Here is a 26,331-nt window from a genome sequence, read left to right as displayed (position 1 = left end):
CGCTTTTGCTGTCCCTGATGCTCAGGCTGCTCACGGCTCACGCATCCTGGGGGCATTCTGCCCGGCCGCTTCTGTTAACTTTCAGAGTGGGGCTGGGGCAGTAGCGCAGTGGAGAGCGCTTGCCTAGCATGTGTGAGGCTCTGGGTGCGATCCGTAGCACCACCTATAAACAAACAGAATAAAGGCATGGCGTCCATCTACAGCTACCAAAAACAGGAGCTGGAGAAATCTACGTGCACAGAAGCAGGGCTGCCTGCACGTCACACACCTGCGGAGGGGACTCAGCAGCCGCCTCCTGGGCTGGCCAAGCTGCTTCTGGGTAGTGGCAAATTCAAGGTCAAGTCGTGATGAGAGAAGACAGGAAGCAGCTCGAAGACACACATCTTCTACATACCCTGGAGCACTGTGGTCACCTGGTGTCCGGGAAAGCTTCTGGTTAAAAGCCCAGGAAGAACCCAGAGTCCACTGAAAGAGCTCTTTTGCTCAGAGCCCTGGATTTCGCCAGGTTGTCGGGCTGTCGGGCACCAACAGCGACCCTCAGCACTAGTCGGGGCAATCCTGGCACCTCTTCATTGTGGACTGGAGAGTTCACAAGACCCCAAGACCGCGCCGCATTTAATTTCATATTGCTCTTTGGAGAAAATGTGTATCTTAATAGCTATGACCTTTTACTTTGTATCAATTCAGATTGAACATAATCCAGGCTGTAGCCATCTTGAACAAATTCCACCCTCAGCGTTACTGCAGAGAGGGAACTTAAGTTGGGCATATAAAATTGTAATTCATTAAATTTTTCTTTAGTTGATAAGCAAATTGCTGTTCAGTGCTAAGATGCGTTTTATCAGGGTTTGGGTAGCATTAGTTAAAAATGTGAAGATAATATAGAATATGACCACAAAATTTTTAGAGGAATATATCAAACTTTGTAGTTACAGAGTTCTGAAGGGCTTTTTCACTGATTAAAAGCATGTTTCCTTATTAAAGATAAGGTCTGTCGTGTCAGAGCTTTCAATCTGGTAAGTTGATGTGCAGAATGCACACATGCCTACCCATCCCTCCTGGAATTTGTTTAATACAGTAGTTAAAGGGTGGGGGAGTATTTTAAACTACAAACCTTTCAATGAGGATCTTTTAAGTAATTAAGATGACTCTTGTGCAGGGATAATAATAATTAATAATAATAATAAAAAGGACTAAGAATTGGTTTCCCATGAGTTGTATTTGGTGCCCACAGTGGTCTGTAATCACTGCGCCCTGCCTGCTTCCTCTTTGTCATAAGTTACAACGGATCCATCTGCCGTGGAGGGTCCCCGCAACATGAAAGGTGGTTTCCCTCCGCGCCGATGAAATTGATGAGCTGATGAGCAGGGAGAGACCCCTCATATTTTAATGCCAGCAGCAACAGTGCTCACACCCAGAGAACAGGAGCATCAGAGTTGGTGGTAGCAAGGAGTATTTGCCGCTGTAATTGACAAATAATACCCCTCATAAATACTGCCAGTCTTTTCAATTAGTTTTCATCTAAAATTCGGGCCACAAAATGATGGCCTGTCAACTGACAATGAATGGCAAAAATTAATAAATTGTCTTCTAAATAGAACGGACACTTAAGAAAAATTGGGCAGCCAATTTAGCACAGCATGAAGCGAGGGGAACCTTTTGTGCGGGTGCCGGGCACTAATGTTGTCTCGATCTTTATTAATGGTGCTCGGCGGCGGCTGACAGTTTTGTTGCTACTGGCAACTTTCTTCATTAAAATTAAAGCCAGCATCAAATTCCATTAGCCGTACTCTGGGCACCTTGCTTTTTTTTTTTTTTTAATACATATTGTTTCTTTTATTAACTCCCTCTCCACCCATAAGGAGTTTTAAAAGAAGTGAAACGGCAGGAATTATTTGCTAGGGCCAGAGGTCCGCGCTGGGGGGTGGTGGCTGACGGGCCCCGCTGGGACCCTCGCCCTAAAATCTGCAGACTTCTCTCCGTGCTCCCTCCTCTCAGAGCCGGCGCTCATCATCTCCCAAAACTGTGTACTATTTTGGGTCTGCAGCTTTCAGAGAGGGGACAGCTAATTGGCGTCGGGCCTTCTGGTTTCTTATTTTTCCCCATCACTTTCTTTAAAAGTTCTGCTTCCCATCCCTGTTATTCCCAGGGCTGACTGTCCCTGACACAATAGTCACTTGAGGCTCAGAGAGACTTCGTTTGTCAGGAAGGCCTGAGAGTGATTTTCCCAAAGGCATCACTTTTATCTGTAGAACAAATTTCAACCTTTGAAGGAAAAAAAAAAAAAGAAAGAAAACCAGCTTTGGTGAATAAGTTCTGAACTATTGTGTGCGGAGCTGCTGCCCGCCCTCCACAGCACCCCGAGGATTCAAAAGGAGCACTCGGCCCCAGGGTCGCCTCTGGGGGCAGCGACAGGCAGCCACTGGCTCAGCTCCAGCCTGTGGCAGCACCGTCCACCAGTCCCGGAGCCCTTAGCCCTGGCCTGTCCTCCCACCCAGACCCGGCTCTCATGAGTGCTGAGGTCCTCAGTGATGACAAGTTGGGGGACCAAGCCTTCGTCTCCTTCCAGCCTGTATCTGAAAGAAACCCAATACCCATTAAAACGACAAAAAGCTTAAGTGTCAAGTAATGAAGGAAAGGGTATTATACCAAAACACAGGAAACGTGCACTCTGAAATTTAATATCTGAGCATCCTGGCAGTCAAGGAAAAAAGGGAAATCCAGTTGTGAGCCCTGGAGTGGTTCTGAGTGTCCCTCTGTTGCCTCTAGCTGTCCCAAATGACTTGGACCCATGAATTGTAAGCTCCTTTCTCTGTTTTGTCTGAAGGCAATTGTTTATGGACTCAGTATGTGGGAGTTACTTTTTCTCATTACACAGGTTTCTGCTTCACCTCTTTTTCTCTAAACCTTCACAGAGAAGGATTTTATTAGTGATAGTGTCAATGACAGTGTTAAAACAAAATACAGCAAGTGAAATGGACTCTTTCCTGTCTTATTCTCAATTTGGGAAGTATTTAATACAACAGGTGTCTGAGAGTCCCAAACAGTTTCTACTTAAATATCATACGGTGTGTGTGTGTGTGTATACGTGCGCGCACACACACATGCACACGCTGTAAAGGTCTTACGGTAATATATTCTTTTTTTCTAAGAAACATTTCTGATGTTTTAATACTGAAGTGCAATCAGTCAGATAATCTCAGAAAGACTGTTGTCACGTCCCTCCGTCATCTTCAGTGAGTCAGATGAAGCACACACCAGGCGCTGGCCGGTTGGTGTCGTGGAAAACGGCATTCGCTCAGACTGCACTGTTGGCTGCAGCGTCGACGTGTGGTTGTCTAGAATTGTTGACAGGCCCACATAGAGCATAGCAGTCACCTCCCTACTGTGTGCAGCGAGGGGACCTCCCTCACCAGGAGCCCCTGCCACCCCCTCGCAGAACCCGATCTAGGCAGGGAGACGATAGTTACTCGATGGCTGAACCCACTAATATGTCAGGGCAAATGGGGCGTGAAATGCAATACTTTATATAGAGCATATACTAAGTGATTCTACGCTGAAACAACAAGGCCATTTTTAACTTGCTGACACAATATTTGCAGTGTTTCATCATGAAATTGTCCTGATTAACAGTCAGCTTCTTCAGAGGGGCCGTCCAAGTGGTTTCGTAAATGTGATGAATCAGAGGGTTTGTTAAAGGCCCCCACGGCTTCCTTGAGGACCTGCAAGCACAGTCCCCATATGGGGTCCAGGGCCAAATGTGTGACTTTGCCACGGTGTTTGTGGGATTTGTGAACTCAAGGTGTCACAGCCCGTGTCAGGTGACGTCGGGTTAGGAAGTGCATTTTGTGCTGTTGATGGTGGTAGCGCTCTGTTTCTGTCAGTCTCCGGGTCAGACTAGGCGGCTTTTGTGGGGGCGTTGGCGGACCCCGAGCACAGGCAGGCTGTTGTCTCTGCCTGTGGCCTGCAGGAGGCATGCTGATGGCTCTCTCCCCTCTCCCTCCTTCCCAGCAGGCCGACACTCAGGTGGCCACACGTCTCTGGAAGACCCACCCATGTCCTTGGTGGGCAGCTGGGGGACTGGGCGCCCTCGACTGTGGGGAGTGCTCCCAGGGTGCTTGCTTGTATCTGATCAGGTCCCAGTAACCTGGAACTTCCTCCTGTGGAAATAAGGAGGAAGGCATGGAGTCGGCAGGATCTGCTCCGGGCATTTCAGCTGTTGCTGGTAAAGCGCCATCTGGGAGGAAGCGCACCCTGGAGGAGCCGCCGGGCTGTCCTGGAACCGCTGTCCTGGAACCCGGGAGCCTGCAGGGAGCTCCTTCTCCGGCCCTGCCCACCTGACAGCTGGGCACCTGGCAGGTGGTGCCTGTGTCAGGGAAAGGGGTGGGCAGAGTGTCGGGCTGCTGTCCTGGGTGCTCAGGGACAGCCCAGGTGCCCGCGCCTGGAGCCCAGCCTGGCTCAGGTTCATGGGTTTTCTCTTCCCTTCTGCCCGGTCCTTGGTGGTTTTCGGATTTCCTAGGAATGAAGGTGAGGCGGCCCCAGCGGGGACCAGCGTGATCCTCACGTGGCGGAAAGCCTCGTGCTCCTCGTCACGGCAGCACGTGGACGTTTCTGGAGGCCAGGGCTGAGCATTCTCAGGCCAGGGGTAGCCTTTAGCAGGGGCTACCTGAGGGCTGTGCTGAGAGGCTTCTGAGGCTCAGTGCCACCAGAGCCGACTGCCCTCGGGGACGGCGGGGAAGTGGGAGGCGCTTGCGGCACCTTCAGCCATCCTGGCCCGTCTGGGTCCACGCCTGGCAGCTGGTCTGCACAGACCTTTCTTCTCTTTTAACCAGGACAATGGCCTCTTCCCTCTCTGGTCTCTCCAGCCCCTGCAGAGGCCACATTCCGGGTGCCTTGGTCCACCTGTGTGCGCGGCCTCTGGATCCTGGGCAGGGAAGGCGGGGCACTACGTGTGTGCATTAAGGCTCTTGGCGAGGTCTCTGTGCGCCCAATTGGCAGACCGCAGTCCGTGTGGTACAGGGCCGTGTGAGGTGCCAGGATGGATCTGGGCCCCCAGACAGCACAGACTGACCACTGGCCTCGTCACCTCTCCCTGCAATTTAACCTTAGTGTGTGGTCACGGCTGAGATCAGTCAGTTACTCATTCACCCTTGGAGTGTTTGTTACTTGCCAGGTTACAGGGCGGGTCCCCACTGCGAGGGACCTGCTCACCTAGACCTGATGGCCACTCCACCGGGCAGTGTGGCCTGGCCTGCAGGGAGAAGCATGTGGACCGTGTTGGAAGTTCCAGTGTTTGGGCATCACCTTAGAAGAAGTAAAAAGAAACAAGCGAAATTAAGTTTAGTGAGGTGTTTACGTGACCAGGACACCCGTTGTCCAGTCATCTCAGCGTGAGTCACCTCTTCCCCTGCTAAGCCTTCGGGATCCCGTGTGTGACCCACACTGCAGAGTGTCCCGGGATGGCCACACGGTATCAGGTGTGGCTTACGGTGGCTCTGCTGGGCACTGCGGGTCCAGGGGACGGCCTCCCCTTCCAGCAGAGGTGGATGAGCCAAGCAGGTGGGCCAGGCAGGAGGAAGAGCAGGCGCTGAGACCTCCCAGGAGAAGAGTGTGGCTTGGAGAGATGGAGTGCTGAACGTGAGCAGCAGCACCAAAGGGTCAGGCAGCACAGCTGCCAGAAATGAAAGAGGAGAACTGACGCCGAGGACAGGTGAGAACGGTGTGCTGGGGGCCCCGCGTGGGGCGCGCACCTGTGATCCTGCAGCTCGGGAGGCTGAGGCAGGAGGATCCCAAGTTCTAGGCCAGCCCAGCCAACTTCGTCAGACTGTGTCTCAAATAAGAAGAATAGAATAAAAAGGCCCAGGGATGTTGCTCAGTGGTAAAATGCCCCTGGTTTCCATTCCCAGTACAGGAAAAAAAAAAAAAAGTGAAAAACAAATGAAAGTGTGTTGGGACACAGGCCACGTCTCCCAAGCAGAAGTCTACTTCATGCAGATAGGGAAACCTGCCCCATGGCTTAGTTGACACTTTAGCTTCTGACTCTGAACGGAGCCCACTCAGCCTGCCTTTCCCACGGGGATCGATAAGTGGTTGCTGCGTGTGTGTGTGTGTGTGTGTGTGTGTGTGTGTGTGTGTGTGTCTGTGATGCCCTCGGGCGGCTCCGGTCAGGGATCATTGCCTAAAGAAAGAAGCAGCAGGTTTTCATCTGGTTTGCAGGATCCCTCTCTGCCAGTCCATGGCCGCTGCGCGGTCTGAGAACCGACCACTAGCGTGTTTTCAAAACACTTGCGGTCACATGAGGGGCCCTGACCCCTCCAGCTGGCTCGCTCTGCGCTCTGCGGCTGGCCTGGGGTGCCTCCTCGGCAGGCAGTCGGCTCCAGCGAGCCTCCTTTACCATGGTGAGTGCACAGCGGTGTTTGTGGTTCTGGGCCGTGGGTTGGTCCAGGCGGGGGGGGGCGGGGAGGTGGGCAGTGGGGCACGGGGCTCTTGTACCTGCCGTGGGCCCACAGAGGGGCGTCCTGCAGCCAATGAAGCTACCATCATCCCTGGTGCTAAAATCTTGTGGCAGGGAGAGAGAGGAGAGAGAGGGGGGAACAGAGGCAACCCAGGGGTAGCAGGAGCCAGAAAGCTCAGGAAGGGATCCTCCAGGCCTGGTGGAAGAAAAATGTGCTTTCCTCATTTCTTTAACAGGAGGGCATTTGTGTTTGTTTCTGGGTCCCAGTGGACAGCCCCTCCCAGCTCTTTCTCTGCTGGTGTTTAATCTTCCTGGGGGCCAGCCAGTGGGGCTGGGGCTTCGTGGCGTCAGCTGGCCTGGCGGGAAGTGCAGTTCTCTCCAGTGCTGCTCGGGGTCAGCGTGGCTTTTAAAGATGGGGACGGGGACACCACAAACTTCTCCCGTTACTCGGCGGCACGGTGTTCAACTGGATTCTCCATCCATCGTTATTAAAATGTGAAGTGTGTCGGTCACAAAGCATACATTTCGGGGCAGTTAGCTGAATAATTCTTTTCTTTATTATCCCAAATTACTGCTGAGCTCTGGAGAGGGGAGCAGTTTAGCCAATTATTGCCATTTGAGCTGGATTTGTGGGTGATTAGCTCCTGGTCGAATCCAGTCCCGGCCGGCGCTTTGAAGCCAGCACCGTGTGATTTTCTCAGCGGTGAGGTAGGAATAGACGCGGCTAATGACAGGAAGGTCGCGCGGGTGAGCTGACCTGTGTGTGGCGCAGGTTTGGGTTTCGCAAATAGGGCATCCACAATAACCAGTGTGTCACTAACCCCGCCGTGCATAATCGGGGCTTTATAGGATTGTCGGAGATGCTGACAGCTCAATTAAAGTGTAACCCTTTGTACCCGACAACCTGGCAGAATGACAGAAATATTACTAACCAGGAAGGGGAGGGGTCACCAGGGAGCTGGTGAAAGATCCAGAGCCCTCTCCTCCTCCCGCGCCCCTCCCCCGCCGCCTGCACTGGGAGCAGGCAGGAGAGCAGCTTCTGGTCCCTGCAGTAATAGGCCCTCGGGAGGAGGGGCCGGGCCAGCATCCCTGTTGAAAAGGGGCTCAGTGACAGGGGATTCCTGCTGTTTCTATGGAAACACTTTAAACCAGATGAAAAGTTAAAATAATTTGGCGTTGGGAGAGCAGTGTCCACTGGTCAGTCGGTCCATCTCATTTCACCAAAACTTGATCCAAGCACCATGTACGTGAATGCGCCGAAAGTCGCTGTCTAAGGAGTTTGGGAATACCAGTTAATTGGGAGTATTCTCCTGCACGCAGCCAATGAAGTCGGTGTTATTGGTGGTGTTCAGCCAAAAGCCTTGCCCACACCTTGGATGACGCCTTGGGTCTGTGGTCTTGCGGCTCTGTTGTGCCGTCTTCCCTTGAGCCCTACACAGGAGCCCCCCACCCCTGCAGGTGGCCGCTGTCCCTCCTCCCCACGCTCACTCTGGCTCCAGGTTGCTGATGCACCTCCTGGATCTGCACGAGTCGGGGGGCGACTCTGAGCTGCGCGGAGATGACTTCAGGACTGAGCCCCACACAGCCACTGATGTGGCACTCGGGAGCCAGGGCCCACCCAGACCCTCCTGGTCCCCAGAGTCCCCACTCCACTCAGGACAGCCTAGGCATCCGTGCAGGCTGTGTGGGCTCAAGCGTGCCAGGAGACTGGAAGGCTGTGCAGCCCCGCGGGGACGGGGCTCGGCGGGGGAGGGGGAGGAAGGCACAGTGCCAGGCGGGAGGCCAGATCAGCAGCTGCCTCCTGCCCTGCGAGGTGCTGCACGTGCGTCCAGGGGACACCTTCCTCTGCCTGGACCGCTCCCAGTCGATGGTGGCAAAGGGCCACAGGCTGGAAACGCAGGGCAGGCTTCTTGGAGGCCCCTCTCCCTGGCTGGAGATGCTGTCTCCTCCCCGGATTCCCATGGTCTTTCTGTGAGGAGTCCTGGTCCCCTCTCGCAGGGACACCTGTGTCTCCAGAGTGTGAGCTGGTGGTGGTGGGGGGGGGAGGACTTGCACCTCTGAATCCGGAGGTGGGGCTCAGCTCACCCCTCTGTGTCAGGAGACTCTGGGGCTGTGGGGGCTTGGAGCGCAGGTGTCGCGGGCTCCGCAGGTGGGGCGGTACTCCTGGACCTCCCTCCTGGACCTCCCTCCTGCAGGCGTTTGCCTGTGCTCTCATAAGCTCTGTTTGCAGAGGTAGAAGATCAGAGCTGGCCCCAAGGGGCCTGTGTGAGCCCAAGGCCTTGGGGCTTCTGCCGGGATGGGCAGCGTTCGGCCAAGGCTCGGCTCCCACCACTGACCCCTAGGACACAGGACCAAGCGCTCATGCCCGCTTGGCCCTAAAGGGGTGACGGTGGGCCTGGGAGCACGGCCTGCGCTGACCTCCCCACCGTGGAGGCTCAGGGCCAGGGGCTCACAGGCTTTCAGCCAGGCCTGTTCCTGGCAAGGTGGTGTTTGTTATCCACAAGGGCCACTGAGGGCAGAGACCGGGTGGACATGCTTCCATTCTGGCGGGGTGGGCCCTGAGAGACAGGGAGGGTGGTGCCAGAGGAGAGTGTCCAGGTCCTGGAGCGACCCCTCTGCCACCCGAGAGTCTCATGGTGACATTCCATCACCCGCCATCCACCCCGTGCAGGTTTTGAGGTCAGTTTGGCACAAGTGATCCACAGTTTTACTGTGTGCTGGCGTTTGTGAGGTGCCCCCCACAGGCCTGTGGGACTCTCGGGAGGTGGAGATGGGGGAGGCGTTAGGTCACTGGGAGCACGCCCCTGCAGGAGGCCTGCAGGAGGTACTGGGACCCCACCCTTCCCCTCTCACTGTTGGCTTCTCCACCACCAGGAGGGGAGCAGGTCCTCTGCCACCAGCTCCTGCCAGATGTACGCGGCCCAAAGTGACAGGGCCAAGGGGCCAGGGACTGAAACTCTGAGACCATCAGCCCGAATAGAGCTTTCCTCTTTGTCGGTTGAGTCTCTTTGGTGTTTTTGTCAACAGCGATGGAAAGCTAACCAACATGTGACAGGAAGAATATTAATTAGAATAAAAGAAGGATTCGGATCAAATAAGGAAATCCAGTGATTGGTGGTCATGCCCTTTGGATCTTAGTCAGAGATGCAACTTTTCTGTGAGACATTTTAGAATTTTATAGACACCTTTAATTTCTATAATGAGAATCTTTTCAGAAGTATTTTGAGTGCGAATCATAAAACAGTGAGCCAGTGACGGGTGTTCACTGTAGGACTGTATAAACTCAAACGCCACTTTTTTGTTTGTTTTTGAGAAAAGGGTTTTGCTGTGTTGCCTAGTCTGTTCCCAAGCTCCCGGGCTCCCCCTCAGCCTCTGGAGGATCTGGGGCTCGGGTGTGTACCCCGCACACACCCAGCTCAGCCTGGCTTTGGTCTTTGTTTTTATTTTTTTTATTTTTACCTTTTCACAGGTACAGACATTACCATCCCGGGATGTGCAGGGAGTGTTTAAGCATGGCGACACAGTTCTTTTTAAACATGGAGATGAGACTCTGATGGTCCCTCTAGTGCAGGGCTGTTTCCATCACTGTGAAACCGCACATGTCATGTCGTGTGGGAGACTCCGCAGATGCCTAGGTGGCTGCTGGTGGCTGCTAAGGCAGATGAGGAGAGGACCGGGCTGGTGTGCCTGTTGGCCGTCTGGCTTTGCGTGGGGCAGCCACACGACAGCCAGGGCTGTACTGCCACGGAGGAGCGTGGCCACCCGCTGCTCCCAGTTTCGTGGTGATCCTCACATGAGCAGAGGCCCACACACTACGCTCCTCGGACTCAAAACAAAGACTGATTTGCCTGGGTGAGACCCCCAGTCCCTAATGCAGTCAATAAATCTCTGTTGGTAAATAATTGCTATCGAGCAGAGCTTTAATATAAATTTATGAGTGGTGTTTTATCACAGCTTGGGGCTGCAGCCAACACTGAGCAATGGATTTCAGATAGCACTTACATCCGTTACGTTAACTTTGTAAGTTATTTAAAGCTTGTACACTTAGCATTGCTTTTGGCTTTCAGTGACCTCTTGGGACTAGACAAAGAATAGGCATGAATGAAGAAAAAAGACTTTGTGCTACCCTACTAAAGGGTCCTCGGGCCAAAAGCAAAGAGTGCCTGCCTGGGACCTGGTATTTTGGTGGTCGAGCATTAAAATTGTTCTCTTCCTGACGGATCAGTCAATTAATGAGGTGGCAGCAATGAGACCAACCTGGGCTATTTCCCAATAAGATGATGGAGGGATCATTGAGGTGTCGCAAAGCCCCTAGATTTCTGTGCAAACAAGTAAAAGATGTGCAAGTCCTGCCAATGATCTGGTGGTGAGACCCTCCCTGGAGGCAGCAGAGCCCTGGGCTGAGGAGCACAAGCCCAGGCCCTGGCTCTGCCCACTGCTGTCCAGGTCACCCATGGCGAGGTGATTGACCCAAATCATAGTGGTCTAAAACAACACCAGCTCACACTTCATCTGGATTCTCTGGGCTGGGAATCGGGTCTGGGCATGTGGTCGTCTCTGCTGCACAAGAGACATCCGCATCATTCTGGATGATCAGAGCTGGTGCCTCAGCAAAAGTGACTGGTGGCTGGAGGTCAGCGTTTGAAGGTCAGTGGCTGCCATCCACCCAGACCTAGTTCTCCACCTTGAGGTCCCAGGGGCTTTCCCTCTTCATTTGTCTTCTCAGCAGGACAGTCTGACTCCCCACACAGCAGCTCGGGGCTCCCAGGGGCATGAAAGCAGGAGTTGGGGGCTCCTTCAGGCCTCGGCTAGAGTCCTACAGCGGGCTCCATGTCTTTCCCACCATGTTCTCCTGATGAGTCAGGGATCAGGAAAACCACTGGGGAGGTGGATGGTGCGGTCATCTGTAGAGACTAGTGACTTCGGTCCACTCTCCTTTGTGCCAGGTCCCCTAGCCCCCGACCCCCAGAGTTTCATGCCATTGTGGCATCAGGCTGAGGCTTGAAGTCCACAGTCTTGGCATCCACACCAGGTCCACATGCGGGTGAGGCTTCTTGGATCTGGTCCTCACCATCTGAGGACCAGGTCATTCTGGTCTGAAGACAGGGAATGTTCTCGTCTCTGGGGAGAAGTTATCTGTGCATGCGTGTGCACACGCGCACGCTCTCACAGACATACACCATGTGGCAGTCACTCAGGCGCAGGAGGAACGAAACAGACCCCCTCCTTGTTCGACAGAAGTGGAGAGGAATGAGAGCGAGACAGCGGTCACTGGTCCACAGCAGTTCTGAAATCCAGACAGGCACATGTTACCTGACCATCCCGCCCTCAGCACAGGAGATGGAAGTTCTCTGCAGAGAGCATGACTTGGGCCTGAACTCTGCTCTCTTCTGTAAGAAATGGCCCGTGTTTGCCACTGTGCATCTGTCTTGTCCTGCTTCCTGTTGTACTGAGGTGTCAAGGCCCAGTACCCCTTTTAGTTTGAACCTTTTCTGTGAGTTTCAGTTTATAGTGGTATGATTCCTTTAAAACCCCTGTGGGTATCCTTTGTATCAAATTACAATCTATTTTATTAGACAAAAGCCCAATTCACAGATCTCTATCTCATATCTCTGTCTTCTTTTCTAATTGGAAGGGTCTTTGAGGCACTGCCGAAAGTTTTCTGAATTCTCATGAGAAGGGTCTGACTGCCGCACCCTGAGGTCATGTCTCCCAGCATGCCCTGTGTTTGACCTTGGTTCTCAGGGGCATCCTTACTGTCAGGGTTTCTGCTGGCAGGAGAGGTTGTCAGTGAGAACCGTCTGGTGGTCAGTTCTCTAGGGGATGGAGTTGGGAACGTTTCTCTAGTTCTGCCTGAGACTCTCCTGAACGCTCCCCTCTCGCTCCTGCTCGGCACAGTCAGGAGCCTGGCTCCACAGCCAGTTCCACCTGGTTAGGATTTTCTTTAAAGCAGTCAGGAGACTAGTTTTGTTTTTCTTCTCGATTGCTGCATAAGAATCCACCTGAAAACCAAATGATTTAAGAAAACCATCATTTTATCACTTATAACGTTGGGGTAAGGACTGCAGACCTACAGGGCCCACCAGTCGGCCAGAGCCCTGTAAAACAGAGGCTGCCAGGCTTTCTTAAGGTCTAAACCAGCGCTGACAGAATCCCTTCTGTGGGTTCCGTGGGTCAAAGTCATCCCCAGGCGGCCCAGAGTCAGTGTGGAGTGATTTACTTACACCAGCAGGGGTGCTGGGAGGTGCGGGTCTCTGGGAGCCATTTTTGGACATACTGGCTGTGCGGGTTGCACAAGGTACACAACCTCCCTGTGCCTCGGGGTTCTGATCTGTAAAATGGGGATGGTTGTGCTCACTCACATCAGGTGCCTGGTTAGGAGTGGTACAGCACTGGGAATGCACCTGGCACGGGGGAGTCCACCACAGCCCTGAAATAAGAAATGTCTGAAGATTGAGGCCACACAAGAGGCGAATAAAACACTCCCTGTAATCGAGGTCTGTGCCGTGAAGGTCGACCAGCAACCGTCTTAGACAGAGATTGTTTTCCCTTGCACGGAAGTGGCATCTGAAAGACGGACAGAGGATGCACTCTGACGTTCCACCATGCGGTTTTGCCCTGGGTTACAGGGACTCAAAGAGACTTAGAATCATAAGGCCATTTGCACTCACTGATGGGAGCCGCCCGCCAGTGCGTCTCCAGACAGGCAGGAGCCTTCCGGCCTCTGTCATCTTCTGGCCAGCAGGACTGTGGCTTCGTGTCCTCTAAAAGTTGAAATGAACTATTTATAGGGTTTCCCACTTTCTCGGCACTTGGAGCTGCGTGAGCGTTCGGGCTGGCGGACGCGTGGAGACGACCAGCTCAGGGGCTCAGCCCTGAAGCGGGAGGGCTCGGGAGCCGCTGGGACATCAGAAGGGGCTCTGGCTGCAGGAGAAGGGCCGGCCCAAGGGATGAGGGCTCACAATTCCCTCCGTTTCCCCTTAGCTTCTGACGTTGGGGAACGCTGGGCATATTCAGAGGGGTCCCACGGTGGCAGAGTGACGGGAACCTTTAGTTTGGGGAAGGGTTACCCGGCTTGCAGACCAGGTTCCCTGCCCTGGGGATGCTCAGTGAGGCGGGACACTTTCGTGCCATGTTCAGGCCCTTGGGCTCTGACACTCTGTGATTCTCACTTGCTATGAACACTTTTCAAAAGTCAGTGTTGAAAATTCATTTTAAAAAAGGAAGAAAAAGAAAACAAACTTTTCATCCCCGGAAGCTGTCCCCAAGTCTTCTGGGGTGTGGCCCAGTTGATCACACACCCCTGCACGCCCTCGGGAGAAGGTTCTCTTAGACGGTCGGCACAGAGGCAGTGCGTAGTTGGGTCGCTTCTCCGCGCCGTGGCCAGCTTTCCCAGAGACCCCCGTGGGCGCTCCGGTGGGCTCTGTGGGCGCTTCATTCCCAGGTGCCCGGGCTCTCCTGGGGTCGGGGTCCTTTGAGGAAGAGCAGGCCTGTGGTCTCCTGTTGCCTGTAGCAGTATGGGGTCCCCTCGGCCCCCCATGTGCTTCTGTCCTGGCCCCGCTGCCCACGGTATCAGGCTGTTGATGTCACCAAGAGCTGCAGTCTTGACCTGAGCGTCCAGGTCACCTGGTGGAATGGGAACAAGGTGGCTTACCCAAGGGCGTCCCCAGCTTGTCAGGCTCGGCCCCACGCCCCTTCCTGAGGCGGGCTGCAGCGGCCTTTCCTCACTCTAGGTACCTCTGATGCGGGGACTTGGGTGGGCCCAGCAAGGTCTGAGAGCTCTGATGGGGCCTCCACCCGCAGCAAGCGGCTTGGCCGGCAGGGTGCACGTCGGGGTGGTGGCCTTCCTCACACCACATGCTCCTACCCCCAGGACAAGCGGATGGGACCTACCTGGCTCTTGTCTGCTCTGGGAATCTCACAACAGCCTTGGAAATGTCAGTAGGAGAGGGGAGAACTGGAGCGCAGGACGCAGGACAGTCACGGGGAGGACATGCTCCCTTGCCATCCTCCTGCAGTCGCCTCTCCCAGCCACCTCCTCGTCCCAGGTTCCCCACCCTCTCCTGCCCCTGGGCAGGTGACTCCAGTTCATTCCTGTTCTAGCCCAGCTTCTCCCAGGGACTTGTGGGCCACTTGGAACCCTTTAGAAAATAGCCACCTGGATCCCCCCAGCACTGGCCTAGCTGTTTTCACGATAAGGCCAGACGTTATATGCACTCATAAAACTAAGTAATCACAGAACCCAAAATAATTAAGAATAATTGCAACTAATGGCTTCTTTAAAGAATAAATTTAAATTAACAGCAATATTTCATCATGACGGATAATGAAGCAAAATCACTGCGGTGCTGTAAAGGTCGCCCTGGCCGAGCAGCCACCCATGTCCTGCGGTGACCCTCGTCCTGCGGCCACCCACGTCCTGCGTTCTTGAGTGAAGTCATTTTCTTCTGTGCAGCCTGCAGTGCCAGGGTGGGCCCCACCGGCTCACAGAGTGGATTGCTCATGTACCAGTCTCCCCCTGTACTTCCCCCTTGGCACCACGTGAGACCTCTGAAGTCACCAACGCCCGCTTGGGCAGTGGAGTCCAGTAGCTGCTCACTTTTTGGACAGCCATTAAGAAGAGCTCCCTGCAGGGTGAATGCCCCCTGGAGAAGCTCGGTGCCCCTGAGAAGGTCCGGGCCCAGAGCTGCTCAGACGAACAGGCACTCAGGTCACCTGGGGCCTTGTTGAACTCAGGGTGGCCCTGCTGCTCTGGGCTGCAGACAGACATCTAGTGGGCTTCAGGTGAGGCCAGTGCTGCCCGTCCAAGTGGCCACTCTGAGTGGGAACTTTGACACTGGGTTCCATCAGGCCACCTTAGAATCTGCCCTCCTGGCGGCTGGCAGAGGGGTCTTGATGCCTGTCAGGTGACCTCCACCATCTCCTGCTCTAACCTCAGCTCCCCTCCGGGGCCAGGCAGGAGGTGTGCGGGAGGAGGCCAGCTGGTCTGAGGGAAAGGAAGAGCTGTGACTTGGAAACCGAGGAGCCTGGCCTCTGCCACTGCCGCCTGGCAGCTGGTGGCGCGCCCAGCAGGGAATCCTCCCCGGGGGTCCAGGCGCTGCCGCTGCTCCGAACGCTAAGACGCACTGAGGGGCAGGGGTGCCCCCACTGACACCCGTGACTCTGGGCCCGAGGTCCCAGGTGAGCCCGTGTACAGCCAGTCTGCAGACTCCTTGGGACCGACCTGTGTCAGGGACCAAAGCTGTGGGATCTGTAGCCAGGGTTTTAACCCCAGAGACATTGTGCATAGGTCCCATCACTCTTGCCGTGGGGAGGTTGTTGGTGCCCCACTCCCCTGTCCAGCAGCCCTGGCCACCCCATTCCTGGAACTTTCTGGTAGGGTTGAGATTTGCCTCTAGCAGTGCTCATCATGTTCTCTGAGACCCCAAGACACTTCCCATGGGGCTCCCTGGGCGTCTCTTAGCATGCGGAAGCCCCCACCTCTAGAGCCGCAGACCACATATGCTACGTATGTCTGTATTTAGTGGGTGCTGGGGACGGAACCCAGGGGCACTTAACCACTGAGCTGCAGTCGCAGCCCTTCTTATTTTTTACTTGGAGACAGAGTCTTGGTAATCGCTAAGGGTCTCACTAGGTTGCCCTTGCAGGCCTCCTGCCTCAGCCTCCCCAGTCACTGGACCTGCAGGCCTGTACACCCAGCCCCAGCCCCAGCGGGTATTTCTGCACTTTTTCACCTTGGAGTGGCACTTCTGCTCTCTCACTCAAGCTTACATGACACTCAGGAGGAGGGAACCGTGAGAGATGTGGGCTCCCCGGGTCTACCTGAAGGGGACCCCCTGGCCAGGAACGTTCCCTGGGAGTCTCTTGGGTGCTGAACACCTGCAGGCTGGAGTCTCATTTTCCTCTCAGGAAGGGCCAGTGGCCTTGGTGCCTGCATGGGGGATCCCAAGCACCAGCCCCTGTGCGTGTGCCTCGCCAGAGGAGCCAGGGGAATACACACGGGTTCCAGTCACTGCCTGTAAGCAGGAACGGCAGGATCTAGCCACCCAGTGCAGAGGGCGGTGTCCGGGACTGCCTGCCACCTCCCCGTGGTAACAAGCTTCTCTGCCTCCTTTGACTCAGAAACCGCAAGTTGAACGGTGTTGCCATCCCTGACCCTGTTGCTTATGGAGGACCAGACAGAGATGCCAGGGGTGCTCAGGCCACCTGCCCCAGCCCTGCTCAGCCATGGCTGGAGGCGGAGAGCAGGGCAGCCCAGGGACTCAGTCTCTTCAGCAGTCTTTGGTGGGGGTCGTTGTAATAAAGCCACAGGGGCCCAAGACTGGAGGGCAGAAATACGGCTTCTGAACCTTTCTAGAGGCCCACAGACAGCTACAGCGTCCCCGTAGCTCGCAGGACCCGACCGTCTCCTCCATATGAACCGTAGAGTCCATCAAGCCCTCAAGGTTGGCTTTTCCTTCACTCAGACAGTGTTTTCTGCCATGGGAGCAAATCAGCCTCATTCTGTTCTCCAGGAAGCTATGACATCACCCCTCCATGCCTCCTAATTGGGCTCTTTCCCTTTTTTCCTTAATAAATAAGTCTTGTGGCCTTCATTGGTGGAAGGATAATTACGAGTGCAGGATTTGCCCCAAGCCGGCCGAGCGAGTTGTGTGAGTCCATCAGCCCCAGGGGTGTGCGCTATGGCTGCGTTTGTCAGTGGGAAGGGACAAAGCCTTCTGAAGCCCGGAGCAGCTCTAATCTTCCAGTGACACCACAGTGACCCCCAGCCCCTGGTATTGTTGGAATTCCATCTGAAACGGATGATGGAAAAATATGAGCCCACAGGAGAACTTGGGAGAGGTTTCGTTATGCTAAGTGCAGAGCTGGTAGGATCCCCGGGGAGGGACGCGCAGTGGTTTGAAGCCATGGCTTATGTATTACTGCTTGGCTGGCAGTCACTGTCCCTCTCCCACTAATTGGTACCATGCAATGAAGCTTTTATTGCTTTGGTTTGTAGCTCGTAACATTTTCCTCTGGACTGGTTCATCGGGTGGGTCGGTACCAAGCTTGGTTTGGATGGGTTGATGCTCCCAGAAACCAAGGGACACCGTATTTTGCTGCATATTTTCTTTAAATAGTAAGAACTTACAAGGAAATAATTTTCCAAAGATTCCTTGATAAGTTGTTTCAAGTTTTGAAATGTTTCCCTCTGGCAACAGCGTTTAATAGCGATGAGAACCCCAAGCTGGCTTTTAATCCTTTGTACTTATGGAACTCGGTTATGTTATGATTTGAGTAAATAAAACACAGTATTGCCATAATGCTGGTAATTAATTGAAACTTGAGCTTAATTATATCTAAAGGCAGGCTTGTCTAATTCTGTCTCGCGTGGCCATTCTTAAGAGAGGCCAATAAAACTTCCAGAGGAGGCCCTCGGTGCCCCTGCTGCCCCAAGGTGTCTGAGTGCGTCTCAGAACCTGTAGCCTTCCTTCCTGCTCCGTCTGGGTGAGTCACCTGGCATCGGCCTTGTGCTTTCCGATCACGGTGATCGTGTGGTTTATAACAGCAAGAGGAAGAGCACGGAGAATCTTCCGTCATCCTCAGTGTGCAGGGGCAGGAGTGAGAAGATCGTCATCTTCTAAAAGGGACAGACAGAGTCAGGATGTGAACGCTGGAGTTGAAATGGACAGAGCTGGGCAGGCAGGAAGCCCTGGCTGGGAGGGCAGAGCCTGAGCCCTGCTCAGCCTTGGCTCCTGCTTTCCGAATCCAGGAAAGCCTGTGAACTCGGGGGAGGTGGGGCTCCTAGTTAAAACAGGAATGTATTTGAGTCAGTCATTCATGAAAGACTGGGTTAAATGTGGCTTTAAAGATGGGTCGATTTCAAATTCCGAATGGTTTTCCAGAAGCCCTAATGTGATTTCATTAAAGATGGATTTAAAAATTACACACAGTTCATCCATAAAGTGTCATCACTAAAGTTGGCAAGTAGAACTTCAGTTTTAATAAGCTAAAATTCTGAAATGAAAGGAACTACGAAATGAAATGTCCTTATTTACAAATATAAGGTAAGTATACAGTTCATTGGTTATTTTTCAAAAAGGAAGTTTAGGTTTCTGTCTTCAAAACACTGTTCCTTTAGGTGTTTCCTGTGCTTTTATGACTTGTTATTTGAACAGTGTAGCTGTGTCAGGATGTTTTGTATTATTTGTTGAGCTGAGGGTGGGTCTTTAGCATTTACCTATCCCACAAAGCCAAGTTCTTTATACAGACACACAAAGAAATTTGAAAGTATGCTATATGTTTTGTACATAAAAAGGAAAAAAGCAAATTCAATCCAAAATTGAGCATAATTTCCTTTGTAAATTGGCAAAGACACAAAGAATGTTTAAAATTACTTCTGCACTGACTTCTCATTCCATTCCCATGAAGCTGACTGTTTGGCTCCTTTTTCCTTCCAGGGCATGCTCTTAAAGCGAAGTGGCAAGTCACTGAACAAGGAGTGGAAGAAGAAATACGTCACCCTGTGTGACAACGGCGTGCTGACCTATCATCCAAGTCTGCATGTGAGTTCAGCCCTAGGAGCAGCCAGCAGGGGCAGGCCTCAGCTGAGCATGGGGGGCAGGGCCTAAGAGCAGGCAGCCACTCACCTCTGAGGTTCAAGGGGTAGCTGGTCTCCTGGTCAGTCATGAGATGAATGGCACTGTCCTCACACTCTGCTGGGCCAGGGGTCTGTCCCTCGCCTCCCTCCCTAGCTCTCTCATCCTACAGAGATGAAGTAAAATTGTAAATGATGTAGAAAGTCAGGAGCAAGTAGTGAAAGAGAATAAGAAGGCACCTATAGGAAAATCGATAATGAAGGACGCAATCCCATTTGAACCTAAAATTCAGCTCTGAATGTCTAAGAACAAAAACAGGAAGTTAAATGCAATTCATGGCTCAGTGTTTGTTGTCAAATAACACATGCCCATTTGTAAGACAGGAGAAACGTCCCTGGGTGTTAAGAAAATTTATTATTATTAGGCTAAAATAATTTATATTAGATTAAGAAACAACTAGTCTTGTTCTTGAAGGAAAATACAAAGCAAGCTTTGGTAAAATCCAAGTTTGGGGGTGTTCATTTTGTTTAACAATGCATCCCATGGCATTTGGCTTGAGGTAGAGAGATGTGAAGATTATAGTGTTAGTGGGTTGGGTCATTTGATTATATCACTATGTCAAGATGTTAGTGTTTAGAATTTGAAATAATTTCAAGACTTGCACAGTTGTTGGCAGGAAGTTAGAAATAAATATAATGAAAGAAAATTAAAATTATTCCTAAAGTAAAATACTCGTGGAGAACACAATTGCTGGCATTTTGAGGTACACCCTCGGCCTTTCCTGCACACGTGGGCCTGTGCTTCCACAGGCACAGCTCCTGCTTCCACACGTGTGTGGGCTCTGAGCTTCCACCCACATCTGGTCCGGTCATGTGCACCAATTTGTGTCCACAAATCCACTTGTACCCCACCATTTTCTGACTATGCAATGGTCCCTGTACAGCTGGACCCTAAGTGACTCAACAGTACCCCAAAGACAGGCATTTGACAAAGAAATTTACTTTGAATTTTTTCACTATTATAACTCTGATCAGTGTCCTGTGTCCCTCTGTCCTTGTCCACTGCCCTAGGATTGATTACTAGTAATCAGCGTCCTAAGCGGAAGAGTATGTGTTTGATCATGGCTTTTGGTGTATGTTGTCAGATTCCCAGAGACATGGCATCAGTTTATCTCCTCTGGCAAAATACAAGAGGCCTTTTCCCCTGCGCTGTCAAGAACACTTGCCTTAAGTCTTCCCAGCACGCTTGCTAACAGATGGTATTCTTGTTGCTTAATTTGCTGCTGGTGTGAGTTGCCCTTTCCCCCGTGTTACAGCTATAACTACACCTTTCAGAACCATGTCAACAAAGCAGGTGTTTCTCGAGCCTCCTGGCTTGTTCACATGGTAATGGACATGCCTTGGTGCTTGGCTGGAAGTACACTTCTGAGGGTTGTGCAGGCAGGCTGCGGCGTGTGACGCTCTCCATGAGCGTCTCCAAGTGGACGCTGTTGTGAAGTTTGCCCATATTTAGCCCTCCCAGCCTTCACTCCAGTGCAGTACTCAGTAACTTGCCGGAGATGCTCAACACTTGATTTTGAAATGAGCTTGGTGTTGGATGATTCTGCTCAACTCTAGGTCGGTGTGAGTGTTCTTCGCACAATTAAGGTAGACCAGGCTAAGCCCGGTGCTTGGCAGGTGGAGGAATTAATACACTTTTCGCCTGCATAATCTCATCTCAACAGTGGGCTTACTGGGACATAACCCACCTAAGTCGAGGAGCATCTAAACACAGGTATCTAGGAATACATTAGTATACGATAGGTACAGATAATCCCATGGATAGACGGAATCAGATGGGTATATGGATGGATTCCTTTGTAGACCCACGCATTCTTTATTGTAGTGAGGACTTTTCTTCATGCTCCGTTTGCTCCTGTTTATCTGGAGTAGGCTGGTTCACCAGGTGGCCCCTCAGTCAGAGACTGGGCACACCTGTTCCAAGAGGACTTCCGGGGATAGGGCTCACACCTTTGCTGAGGCTGCCCCACGGAGGACTTTGCGGTTCCACAGCCCACTGTGTGCCCTGCTCCCATCCTTGAGGATGCGGGTTGTCTTCCTGGCTCCTCGCCCGGTGCTGCCCTGGCTGCAGGGAACTGCCCTGTTGAGGGCTTCGTTCTTCCGAGAGCAGAGTCTAATCCCGGGCCCCATGCTTTATACGTGTGTTACAGCAAGAAGTGTAATCGGCACACTCTTCTTGGTGGAACTCCATGGCTGGAACATGAAATCGGATGGATAGTGGCCTCCTGCTGAGCACAGGCTTCATCAGAGGGAACCTGTGCAAAGCAGGTAGCCTGTGCATGTGGAAGCCAAGGCCCACGTGTGCGCCTTGCCAAGAGACAGGTGGTGACAACAGCAGGTTCCAGGAAATGCCTGTAGGAGGGCGACTTTTCACCCCAACCTCTTGATTAAATAATCCAAATCAGTTCTTCAAAAATTCTCCTGTGCCCAGACCTCTTCTTTTCCCTCGGTGTTGGCAGTTCCTTCTTCTCTCTCCTCCATAGGCATGCATGAGTGTTGCTGGGGTGTGGGGGAGGCATGTATTGGCCTTTGGTGCATGATTGTGGTGCCAGTGCTGCTGTCATCTGCAAAAGCCACTGGCCTGGTGCCAGGGGAAACATGCGTCTGGGGCAGGCACATGCATAGTTCCCCAAGCTGGCGGCTTAGCCGCGGGGTAGATTTGTACTGAGTCTAGTATGATGGCAGCCTACAGTGTGACCCTTCGTTGACTTCATGTCCATCACCGTGCTTTCAATGATGGTTTGGAGGGCAGCAAGTTCTAGGTCACTCTCTATTAGGTGCCTGGAAGGGACTAGTTCTGTTCTGAGGTGTTGGGAGCCACAGGCCTGTAACCGCTGAGCTCATGGGGCATTCCTGGTTCAGTGGGAAGAGGGATTGAAGGAGATGTCTGGGGCAGAATCCAGACTCCCCTCAGTAAGAAACTGGGAGGTGCAGATGAGTTTCTGGTTCAAATGTTGAAGTTGCGTGCCGGCTGTTTCAAAAGGTGATCTTTCAGACAGCATCCACACTGTGGCACCCATTTCCTAGGTTGTCTCCGAGATACCACATGGCAGAAAGGTCACTGAGGTGACTGAGAGAAAGATTCATTCAGTGGGTAGGAATTTTGATAATATATTGTCATCTGGAGCACTTCAGACTCTTAAGACTTTAACTCTGAAGTTTTGACCCAAAACTCTTAATAAACAGCAGCTTATGGGGTGAGTTGGGTTCCTGAGTTCCAGGCTGGGGCTAAGACGGGCCCAGAAAACCCAGTTCAGTTTGTCCACGTTTCCCGGCTGGATGCTGTTATTAATTAAATGACTCTTAGAGCCAGTCTAGAGGGCCCCAGGTCACCCAGGACTAAGGGCTTACCAGGCCTGGGACTTCCCTTGCTCAAAACATGCCCCAGGCAGTCCAGGACAGGTGGGCCACCCCGCTCCGGGACTGACCGGCTGAACTCGCCCCTGCATCTCTGCTGGATGTTCTGCATGCACCGTTCTAAGCATTTGAATAAAACTGAAATACTAAAGGCCAGCGTGTGGGTTTCTGTGGCTGGGTGCCTTGTGGTCTACATTTGGATTTACCTGAAAACAATTGATAGTCTCCAGGTTCTTTAAAAGCCCTGCCTGTCCAGCTTTCCTAGGGAGGGACCCGTGAGCGTCTTCTGGCTCTCAGACCCGTTGCTGGGTCATGGGGTGGGGGGGCTGTTCTGGAATCCTTAGATTCCGTTTCTGTGGACGGAAGTATGAGCCGTAGGGAGACCATGATGGAAAAATAGAGGGGATAATGAGAAAGAACTGAGAGCTCGGGGCGTCGCAATCCAGCACAGCCACCTATTCATCTTCCGTGTCAGGGGAGCGGCCGTCGGGGGCACGGCCGGAACTCCTGCCTCAAGAGTCGTGTGCGGTGTGATTCCTAAGTGGACCTGTAAGAATGAGCTCTGCAGCCACAGCTGAGCGAGGACAGACGGTGCCCTGTCGGAGAGAGCACTGTGCGTCTGACCCTGGCTCCCAGGGCGCCCTCACGAGGACCTGGGTGGCTGAGCAGCCCCTGTTCGGCCCACACCTGGCTGGCGGGTGTCAGGTGCTGGTTCTTGAAAACAGCTCCTCAGGTGTGTTTCCTGTCCTGCCTGTCGCCCAGGTTGGAAACAGCCGTGGCTTGTCCCTTCTCCCTGACCCGTAGGCCGCTCCTTCCCTCTGAGCAGGACTGACCTGCCACATGGGCCATGTGCTGTTGAGCTTTGATTTGGTTTTGCTCCGACTGGTAGAAACAAACAGTCTAAACTGCCATTGGAATGTGGATGTCACTAAGTTCCTGGCTTCTGAATCATGGAAAATTCCATTTCTTCACCGATGTAAAAATAGCAGGAAGATCTGAGATGATTCCTAAGTAGGTGTTCTCAAGACACAGTTCAAGAAAAAGACAGTCCTGCCTTGTAGGAGCAGCGCCTCTTGCTGTGCGCACTGATGGTAATTGCTCTTTATTTACTTCTTCAGCACTGGGGTCGAACCCAGGAATGCTCTACTGCTGAGCTACATCCTGAGCCCTTTGAAACAGCTCTGGGGTTGTTTTGAGACAAGGTCTTGAAGTTGCCCAAGCCGGCCTTGAACTTGTGCTGCTCCCACCCCAGCCTCTAGGAGCCGGGAGTGTAGGCCTGCTCCAGCACGCCCGTTGGTAGTGCCATTTTAGATTCACACGGTCCTCAGGTGAAATAAGGCCATCTGCCTGGAGCACGGAGGACACCCCCACCAGCCGCCGCCGTGTCCACCCAGCCTCACACGTCGCCAGGGCCCTTAGAGCCCTCAACATCCTGGCCTGTCCGGCTTCTCTTGAAAAAGCCCTCCATGGTTTCCCCCGACACTGAGGCTCCGGCCTGATCCTCCAGGTCACAGCCGGGAAGCCCACCCAGCATCAGCACACACAGGTGTGTCACAGGAGTTCCAGCCGGGCCCGCACGGCCGCTCTCCTGGCACGGAAGGTGACTAGGTGGCTGTGCCGGGACGCCCAGGTCTGGGTTCTCTCTCATCATCCTCCCCATTTCTCCTTCGCCACAGCTTCGCCTTTGGGGACGTGGGTGGCTGGGTCCCCTGAGGAGACAGGCCTCCCTTTCCTGAGAAGACCATCGTTGGACGTGTCGGGCCGAGACATGCACCATGGGGCGTGGCATCTGTCCTGGATTAACAACCATTTCACCTTGCCACAGTGCCGGACGCTGTCCTTCCTTCCCAGTCCTGCATCTGGCGTTTGCAGCCTGCTACCTGTGGAACAGGTAGGCCTCCACGGCCCCCACTCCACCTGATGGAGCACAAAGGCTGTGTCTGCCCGGGCCTGGTACTTGTTCAGCATGTAGGCGTTGCTCAGTACTGAGGGGCCGCGTTGCCCCATCGTGGCCACACTGGAGATTCAGCTACGTGATTCTGCACTGTCTGCACTCCAAGGCTGCCTGGGCTCCAGACCTCGCATCAACAGTCCTGGTTCTGCTTTAAAGATTCTGCTGAGATTCAGATCCGTGACCCTCGTATTACACAGCATGCCCTCCCCCCCCCGACCCGCCAAGGGTAGATGATGTTGGTGGAGGAGGGAGGAGAAAGTATACACAGAGCATTACACAAATACTACAAGGCCTAAAACTGCACTGAAATCCAAAAAAAAAAAGAATCATTTCCAGGTAGATCAGGAAATGGTAAAGATATTGAGCAACAAAGACTGGGAGCTCAGCAACAAGTCCACATTTCTATTCTAGTTTGACCTTCCTGTTTTAGGCAAATGGCTTTATGAATAAGAGGTTGAGTCACAGCTGGTATTTCTGCAAGGTTCTCAGGGTGACAAGGGACGGTCCACAGAAGCAGAAAGAATTTGAAGTTTCTCCCTTTATTGGAACTAAAGAGATAATTCTCATAGGTGGGGACTTTGCCTGGCCTGGGACAGAAATCCACACCTTTGGATCTGACATGTCCTCCATCCTCCCCCCCCCCACCCCCAAATAAAACCAGCCCCCATCTGAAGTGACCTGGCCAGTCAGTTTCTCGGGGGGGACCTGGGCTCCGAGCTAGTGGTGCAGATGTCACCTTGAGGACCTTGATACACAGATGCTGTCTGCTTCAGGTCAGACTTGATGCTCTGCCTCTTTCCAAGTGCTGTCATTTGTGTCATGGATCTCAAATGCTGTCATTGGTGTCTTGGATGTCCCCAAAAGACCCATGTGTTAAACATTTGGTCCCTAGGTCGTGTGCCTGGGCAGTGGGAGGTGGGACCTGGTGGGGAAGTTGGATTACTGGGGGCATGCCCTGAAGGGGATATTCCAACCCGGCCCCTCCCGTCTCTCTTGCTCCCTGGCTGCCATGAGGTGAGCAATGTCCTGGGTCGCGTGCGCCCACCATGATGTTCTGCCTTACCACAGGCCCCTAGTGGGGCTGAGCTGCCGTAGACTGACATTGTGAGCCAAAGTCCACCTTCCTACTTTACGTCGACTGTCTCAGGTATGTGTCACAGTGACAGAAAGCTGACTCCACCACGGTGGGATTGCTGCAGCTCCAACAGGTGGTCGATGTGAAGTGCACTGTGAACATTCACGTAGGACCCGTCCCCGTGCGTGCAGAGCCCTGGGCGCAGCTTCCGTTGTTTTCTACAGAGGAGCGAGTGGAGGTGCGTCCTGCCTCTTCCCTCCCCGTCCCTGCCTGATCTCCAGCCGTTGCCCCAGCTCCTCTTTAAGCCACTATGTCTGTGCAGGCTGCGCGTGCGGGACTGGGACCCACAGTCGTGGTTTCAGATCCTGCTGCTGCTCCACCGCCTCCGCGGTGGCCTCTGGAGCAGCACGTGGAGCTCTGGGACTCGGGTGGACAGGCAGGTCACCAAGTTTCTCAAGGCCATTTATTCCGTGATTGTTTTGCTGGCTCTTTTCCTGCCATCCAACATCTTGCCTTCCCCTTCTTTCTTTCCTGGGAATTCATCCAGGAGGACTCCAGAACTCACACTTGCAGAGGTGATCTCCCAACTTTCTTGCCCTCTGCCCTTCCTGCTCAGTTCAGCTGGATGGCCCCCTGCCGTGGAGATTTTCCACGAACAGCCATCAGCGGTTATTCATTTTCCTCCGTTTTCTCCTTCCCATGAGTCCATGGTGGAGAAGATGACCAGGCCTGACCTGCTCCTGCCCCACCTACCTCTCGGGAGTCCCCTCTCGCCCTTCCTCCATCTCTCGGCTTCTCCTAACCAACAGCTGCCGTGTCCTCGGGCCTCAGGTCTTCACAAACGCAGTTGTCCC

General features: G+C 53.2%; 1 protein-coding gene across 7 annotated transcripts in view; it reads left to right on the top strand.

Annotated features, from left to right (window-relative positions):
• Agap1 (ArfGAP with GTPase domain, ankyrin repeat and PH domain 1) overlaps positions 1 to 26,331 on the top strand; it is a 483,685-nt gene that overhangs the window by 277,430 nt on the left and 179,924 nt on the right. For all 7 annotated transcript variants that reach the window (XM_027956197.2, XM_027956196.2, XM_027956198.2 and 4 more), the window contains one exon: positions 18,895 to 18,999. In XM_027956197.2, the coding sequence (XP_027811998.1) occupies positions 18,895 to 18,999 (105 nt within the window). The remainder of the gene's footprint in view (positions 1 to 18,894; positions 19,000 to 26,331) is intronic.

The sequence above is a fragment of the Marmota flaviventris genome, chromosome 11, assembly GCF_047511675.1.
Source record: "Marmota flaviventris isolate mMarFla1 chromosome 11, mMarFla1.hap1, whole genome shotgun sequence".
Classification (NCBI taxonomy): domain Eukaryota; kingdom Metazoa; phylum Chordata; class Mammalia; order Rodentia; family Sciuridae; genus Marmota; species Marmota flaviventris.
The sequence above is the reverse complement of the archived record's forward strand: the minus strand, read 5'-3'. Positions and strand labels throughout refer to the sequence as shown.